The sequence below is a fragment of the Myotis brandtii genome, unplaced genomic scaffold (genome assembly GCF_000412655.1).
Source record: "Myotis brandtii unplaced genomic scaffold, ASM41265v1 scaffold915, whole genome shotgun sequence".
Taxonomy (NCBI): Eukaryota; Metazoa; Chordata; class Mammalia; order Chiroptera; family Vespertilionidae; genus Myotis; species Myotis brandtii.
The window spans coordinates 3,638,848-3,646,659 of NW_005371769.1; the positions used below are offsets into that span (position 1 = coordinate 3,638,848).

Below are 7,812 nucleotides of genomic sequence, written 5' to 3' on the forward strand. Positions count from 1 at the left end.
GTGTGCAGGAGGCAGCTGATCGATGTTTCTCTCTCATCGATGTTTCTAACTCTCTATCCCTCTCCCTTCCTCTCTGTAAAAAATCAATAAAATATATTTTAAAAAATAAAATAAAATAAAACATCCTATATAATGAAAGCCTAGTATGCAAATCGACCAAATGTCGGAATGACTGGTTGGCGGGGGGTTGGGGCCGGCAAGCGGGCAGCGCCAGACCAGCCAAGGCGGATGCCAGTGGGCACAGGGAGGGGATGATGATCGGGGGACAGTGGTGACCAGGCAATGGGGTGCGGGGCCAGGCATGCACCAGGCAGTGCCATTCCCCCAATGGGCCCACCCGTCACCTCCCACAGAGGGAGGCCAGACTGGTTTAGGCCCGCTCCTCATCAGTGGGACGTCCCCCAAGGGCTCCCGGACTGGGCGCAGGCCAGACTGAGGGGACCCCCCCCCCCAACGTCATCAGTGGGACATCACCCAAGGGCTCCCGGACTGAGGGGACCCCCCCCCCCAATGAGTGCACAAATTTTCATGCACCAGGCCTCTAGTTCCAAATAATGTCACTGGTTGTCCAGGGTTTTGAGATTTTCCTTCTGTCGATGTGAAGTAGTTGTCAGACTTGGTTCTCTGAAAGTTAAGTCACCTTTCATATTCAGTGTAGTTCATGAGGGCTCCTTTGAAAAGGATGTCTTTTGTACAGCCTCCTATTCACATAAGTTGTAGAGTGAACGAATGTACATCATGTTTGAATCACCAGGCACATGTGCTTTCTCAAGAGATGAAGATGCTGCAGGTTCCATTTCAATCCTAGAAGATAAGCAAATCTTAATATATTAAGAAATAGCATATTAGCAGCATCTTAAAAACATTTTATTATCTTTTCAAAGCCAACCAGAACCACTCCTCGGAGCAAAGCAATGGATCAAGATTGATTGGAGGGGGGTCACTGTTATTTATTACCTTAATGTAGAGAAAAATACATTTTTAATATGGTATTTAAATCAGTAATGTTTTGAATCTTTGTAATCACTAAGAATTTACAGGGCAAATAAGGTCTTTACTCTCGTTACTTTGTAGCTTTGTATAATCGGGGTCAGACAAAAAGATAAATGGTATCATTTTTGTTGCTTGATTCTGTAGAATATAATTTTTATGAATTTGGTTCTTAGAAACAAAATTTCATGTGAAAATAGACATGGGTAAATAGGAAAGATTATTTAAGAACCTGTACTGTGATGCTCCGTAGGCTATTCTAATCTTTTTTTTTAATCTTTATAGAAATCAATTGTACCATATAACCTGTGCTGAAAAAAGACCAAAATGTATATTTTTAAAATTTAGATTGAGCCCCTAAACTCATCTTTTGAGAAAATTTTCCCTAGGTATATTAAACTTCAATTGCAAAGAATAATTTGATGGGTTATAAAATGCTTAATTTAAAGGTATATTTTTAAATGTTTGATTGTGCTTTATGTTGCAGCCACCCATGGGAAACTGTTACAACAGCCGCAATGCAGAAATATCCAAATCCTATGAACCCAAGTGTGGTTGGAGTCGATGTATTGGACAGACATGTAGATCCTTCTGGAAAGTTGCACAGCCATAGACTGCTCAGCACAGAGTGGGGCCTGCCTTCCATTGTGAAATCTGTAAGTGTGTCTTTATTCCTGCAGAAATGTGACTGCTGGGGAGAAGTTTTCCAAACCACATTATAATTTCAAATAGGCTGTGGGAGCAGATTCTGAATGTCATTTTTTCATCAGTTCAAATTGTATTATAATAAACTTGACTTATGAGTGTATAATGAATTGGAAATATTATTACAGTCTTCATGAAGGCACCTGATAAAACTTTCTGAAGGAAGCCAGCTAATGCTCTGTAGTTTAAAATGAGGAATATCCTACTTTTCCTGTTTTTGCCAGCAACTTGAGACCAACAGTAAGATTTGGAAATAATGGTTTGGAGGGGATTGTTAGCTGACAGTTGTGTGGTCAGTGGTGGTTCATGCACATGAAGAGAACAGCATTTTCTTGGCCTTGCTGTTGCCACATCGTTCCAAGATCTGGGCCTCCTCTCCATACATTTCAAAACAGAGTTCTATTCAGTTTCAAGCAAGCAGGCTTTAGTGATTCAATTTAACCAGTAAGAAACTGGAATGCCAGTTTATAGTGTGGGAAACTATGGTATGATAAGTGGATCCAGTTTTTAGTAGAAGTTCCCTTTCTAGAAGGTAAACAAAAGTACACCGTTTGCAACAGGAAGGCACTGATTGCTTCCTTTGTACAAACCACTGCATTAGGTAATGGGGGCCCAGAAATGAGGAGATTGGGTGATTGGCTTGGGGCAGGGCACGGGGAGTGACACTCACTGGGTGTGATGTCCTCCTTCATGACGTGGCTGTTTCCTGCCTGGAGAATGAGGCCGTTGCACCGTCTCCTTTGGATGGCTCTAGGAAAGTGCTGACTGGTGCTCTGAGCTCTCCTTGTTCCAGATGCCATGTTTCCCAGACCCTCTGAGTCCCACGTTTCAGCCCCTGCTCCTTGGCCATTGGCAGGTCCGGCATCCGGCATCACTGCAGTGCGCTCAGTGGGTGCTTGCTCATTGCCTCTGGGCAGGGTGTTGTGTGGCGTCTCATCTTATCCACGGGGTGTGAGTTCCTGGTATCTCAGATGGGCCTCCATTCTGACCTTTGTCTGATGCCTCATGGATTTGTTTTGTTTTTTACGAAACAGATTTTTGGTTCAAGACATTAACACATTTTACTTTCAAATAAAATATTGACACACTTGTTAAGAAATCCTTCCTCCTCTGATTACTAATTGTGGATGTTTTATTTAGCTGATTGGTGCGGCAAGAACCAAAACATATGTGCAAGAACATTCTGTAGTTGATCCTGTAGAGAAAACAATGGAACTTAAATCCACTAATGTAAGTTTTGGCTTCCTTTTGTCTTATTTTAAACTATTTGGCCTAAGTTTTTGTCACTCCTAGTGTTGAAGAGATGAATCTAGCTCTGTGTGGGCGTTTAGGCAGTCAGCACTCACATGCTCTGCTGCCTTTGCCTTTTTGCAGCTTAGCCTCACCACTCAGTGAGCCTACTTAGCATTTGTAGGGGCTAGCACTCAGTAAAATGACTTGGGATTCTGTGTGTTAGTACTCGTACAATGCTTTTGTCAAATTTATTATTTTTAATAAAAAGAATGAAATTTAAATTTTGTCTACACAGTAATATCAAAGTGGTTTATTTGTTCTTGTTCTGTATACAAAATTTGGGTTTGTGACTTAATTTTGGAAATGTTTTTAGTCCTGGTTTCCCACATGAACTGAATTTTTTTTTTTTAATTTCTATAGATTTCATTTACAAATATGGTTTCAGTAGATGAGAGACTTATATATAAACCACATCCTCAGGACCCAGAAAGGTAAGTAAAAAATGGTTTAACAAACTTATTTTACAGGTGTTTTAATTCTTTTACCAAATATTATTTTAAAAAATGAAAGTTAGATCATTCTGAAACTGTGTGAATTTGTTTTGTTCCAGAACTGTTTTGACTCAAGAGGCCATCATCACTGTGAAAGGAGTGAGCCTCAGTAGTTACCTGGAAGGGCTGATGGCGAGCACGATATCTTCAAATGCTAGTAAAGTACGTGAGGCTGCCCCCTGGTTACTGTTATTCCTGGGTTTTGTTTTTGGAAGAGCTTAGCGGTGAGCATGTGTTTGTCCTCACAAGCCAATTTTCAGCCATGATACAATGAGAATCCATGTAAGCTGTACTTGCACAGATTCTGGGGCCCAGCACAGCTTGGTGTCCGGGCCCAAGCTCTAACTCTTAGCAGCCTTGCTCAGTTAAGTTAACCTTTCTATGCCTTAGTTTACCATCTATGAAGTGGAGGTTAACTGTCCATCTCACAGGGGTAGGCATGAAGAGTTAATGAGATAACATGGAAAGTGTGTGGCCCAGGGCCCAGCATGTGGGAAATACTTGATTACGTGGTGCCATGTCGTTTAAAGCACCAATTCTCAACCGTTTTTCATTATCATTTCCCCCGTCCCAGATCCATTTTAGACATCTTTTTCTGATCACCCTACCCTGTGTAGTTAATTGATAGATAATGCTTTATACATAAAAAGGTAGATTTTTTCCACCAACCCAGCTAATTTTTGCCCCATTGAGAACACATGATTTAAACTAAGTTTAGAGAAAAGGATGCTTAGTGCGCTGTTCTATAACACTTAATGTAATCATTCAGCAGTCAGAAGATATTCACAGATAGACACCCGCTTTGTTCCAGACAGGGTATGAGACTAGACTGGGGATACATCTGGAAATAAAAAAATGTGGTCCCTGCCCCATGTAGAACTAAGAAAGGCAACATTCATTGCAGTGTATCGTTAGAAAAGGAAAAGTGCAGGAAGGTATGAGAGTGTTTAATGTGTATTCGGTGAGTGATGGTGACAGCTGCATGAGGGGTGCCATGGTTGTGAGGGATGTGCAGGGCCTCTGCACACTCAGACAGGAGCTGAGTGTGCAGAGGCCCTGAGGCAGGAAAACTGAAGTGCTGCTGCTGTTTCTCCTTACGGGACTGCACAGAGCATAGTGTGCCAGGAGAGAATGGTTGAGGAAGCCAGGGACCAGATCTCTCAGGATTTTGGTTTAAATCTTTGGTTTAGCACTTACATAGGATCTTGGTTTCAAATACATAAGAAGAAAAAGGGGGTTTGGCTTCACCCCCAAAAAGGTCACTACTCTAATCATGAAATAAATGAAACATCACTGTCACTTCATTATAGATTCTTTGGAGAACATCTTTTGCATACAAAATAAAAATTAGTTTATGGAGCATGTCAGTTGCTCAAGGCATTTGTTATTTGGTAAATAACATCAGGAAGAAGCAGCAAATGATCTGTCCTGGTGAGGTTTGGTTAGACTTGTAATGCCCCCTGCTACTTCCTGGTGTTCCATTTATTTGATAGATGCCTTTGGTCTCACTCAGTAACAATAAATGTATTGGATTATTTTTAAGGGCCGAGAAGCAATGGAATGGGTAATACATAAATTAAATGCTGAGATTGAAGAATTGACGGCTTCAGCAAGAGGAAGCATGAGGACGCCAATGGCAGCAGCAGCATTTGTAGAGAAATGATGAAAGTGGTATACAACACCCAGTCCCCCAGATCTCTACTAGCTGGCATTATATTTATTGTTATTTAAAAAATACATTAAAAACTATATTTTAGGTAGAATTTTTTTTAATAAGCTGAAGAAAGGGTATGTGACTTGATCAAAACAAGGAGGTACGGTGTTTCTACATAAAAGGGAACATCTGAAATTAGTGTTGTTTGAAATTACTCTGGTTTTGAAGATTCCATAGTTATGTGAGAATTTAACAATTTTTGAATGGTACTTGGAAATTGGTGATAGCATATTAAGTCTCCTTCGGGTTTAATTTTAAAGCTTTTCATGCATTGGAACTCTACCTGGCTTTGGACCAACCCCAGGACAAAGCAGAGCCACCTCCAATAGACACAATTGTTCTGCTGTGGGAAACTTCAAGAGGGAATTCACTTTCAAAGGAGAAATTGTATAGTTTTAAAAGATATAAATTTGTATAAAATAACTTGCTCTGCTTGCTATAAACCACCATTAAAAACCAGTGTTTTAATTTGGTACTTAAATGACATTTTTGGAGTTAAAATTATCACTCAAGTAATATTTAACTGCATCTTTATTCTCTGAAAGAGTACTGTATTGATTTGCCAAAGTTTTGTAACTTAGTGAAGATATTACCTTCCATAGATTTATACTTTATGACCTATATGCTGTATTGTGGGCCGGTTATGTTAACTGAAAAAATAAAGTCATTACCGAAATTTTTCAGCACTCTGAACTTAAACAGAAGAGCAGCTGTTCACATCTTTTAGCATTTCACATTTGTCTGACTTGTAAATTGCCATGTGTCAGAATTATGGTTCTGTAATTGCTAAAATATGATCTGCCAGGTTATTTGAATATAATTACTTTTTGAAGTAATTGTGACCACAGAACATCTTTTTTACATGAGGAGCTGTACATCACTTGAAATTGCCTAAATGATGTCTTATCTGGGGTACAAATCCCAGGTACCTACTGTTTTTAATAATATGGTGCCACTGAAGGGGTGGAGGTAGAAAGGGGGAGAAAGGCATTGGCCTAAGATAACCACTACATGAATTGCTTTGTGATTTTTATTTATGGGGAATCCTCATTTTGGGAGCCAAAGGGCCACTGCACTCAGAAAAACAATCCAGTAAATGTATTTTGTCTCATATTTTGTAGCAGTTAATTATCAACCATTAAAAAATATCTTTGATACTTGCAACTGTTGCTTATAGAGTATTTTTGTTAAAAGGTGATTAGCTCTTGCATTTAACAATGCTTAATGTGATCAACTTCTAGTCAGGTTTCCTATAAAAGAAACCAGGTAATATATGTACATAAACCACAGAAATAGTATACCAAACTATTTAAAAATTAGTGTTTTCTACTTAAATTATTGTTTAGCTTAAGACTTCTTGGGGCATTTGTAAAAGCAAGTGAAATTCAATAAGGTTTTTGATTATTTTTGTAACCGGAGATAGTTTTTACAATTGAAATAACATTTCAGCTAAACAAAATATTGCTAAGTACTGATTTTTTATTAATAGTTGCCTTCTATGCCCTAGCTGGTTTGGCTCAGTGGATAAGAGTGTCGGCCTGTGGAGTGAATAGTCCCAGGTTTGATTCCAGTTGGGGGCATATGCCTGGGTTGCCGAATTGATCCCCAGTGAGGGCATGCAGGAGATAGCCGGTCAAGGATTCTCTTTCATCATTGATGTTTCTCTCTCTCCCTTCCTCTCTAAAATCAATATATATTGATATATATACATATATATGTATATATATATATATATATTTTTAAAGTTGCCTTGTATGATTTCTGTAAATTATACTTGTTCTGAAAAAGGTGTAATGAATGCACTGATAAAAAGGTTTCTTAAGTTTTATTCTGTTCGATTTTGTTTTAGTGAGAGCTAATGATAAAATTCTCTAAATTTTTATTTTCCTGTGTAATTACTCCTTTCATTTAAATAGCTGGTAGTTTATGGCTTTTACCTGTAAAGATAGAGATGCACAGCAAGCAAATACATTTGAGAGGACTACACTTGTAGTGTTCATCGAATAGACTCTTGGATTAGGAGCATCTTATCCTATTTAATATTAAAAGTGGATTTTACACTAAGAAACTTTCTTAATAAAAACTTTATGGTTTTTCCTGATTATAATTATTTTTATATTTTTACTGATTTCAGATGAAGGGAGAGGAAGAGATAGAAACATCAATGATGAGAAGCATTGATCAGCTAGCTACCTCCTGCAGGCCCCCCACAACCCCTGCATGTGCCCTGACGGTTTAAACCGTGATCCCGGCTCATAGGTCTGTGCTCAACCATTGAGTCACACCGGCCGGCCTGGTTATAATTTCTTAAATGTAAATAGCAGAGTAAAATTTTTTTCCTCCTAAGAATACACTTAATTGTCAGGGCTGTATCCCAGCTCTGCTGAGACGGGTTTTCCACGTGTCTGGGGATCTCCCCCTTCTGCAGACAGCACAGGTTTCCCTAAGACTCTGGGAGATGTCCGGGCTGGTAACTTGTTCCTGAAACTCGGGGGTTCCCCCCGCCCCCCGTGGGGTGCGCCCCACACCAGCCACCGCTTCGCAACTCCCGTCCCCAAGTCACGCGGCCGAGCGTTCCCTCCAGCTCCGCTTGCCAAAGCCGGGAACTACGGGAGCCCG

At 39.8% G+C, this 7,812-nt stretch overlaps 1 protein-coding gene across 2 annotated transcripts in view; it reads left to right on the top strand.

Annotated features, from left to right (window-relative positions):
* Positions 1-6,357, top strand: part of PRELID3B (PRELI domain containing 3B) — a 10,154-nt gene extending 3,797 nt beyond the window's left edge. For both annotated transcript variants that reach the window (XM_005885599.2, XM_005885598.2), the window contains 5 exons: positions 1,478-1,646; positions 2,836-2,925; positions 3,349-3,419; positions 3,539-3,641; positions 5,023-6,357. In XM_005885599.2, the coding sequence (XP_005885661.1) occupies positions 1,509-1,646; positions 2,836-2,925; positions 3,349-3,419; positions 3,539-3,641; positions 5,023-5,142 (522 nt within the window). In that variant the 5' untranslated portion in view covers positions 1,478-1,508 and the 3' untranslated portion in view covers positions 5,143-6,357. The remainder of the gene's footprint in view (positions 1-1,477; positions 1,647-2,835; positions 2,926-3,348; positions 3,420-3,538; positions 3,642-5,022) is intronic.
* The last annotated feature ends 1,455 nt before the right edge of the window (positions 6,358-7,812 follow it).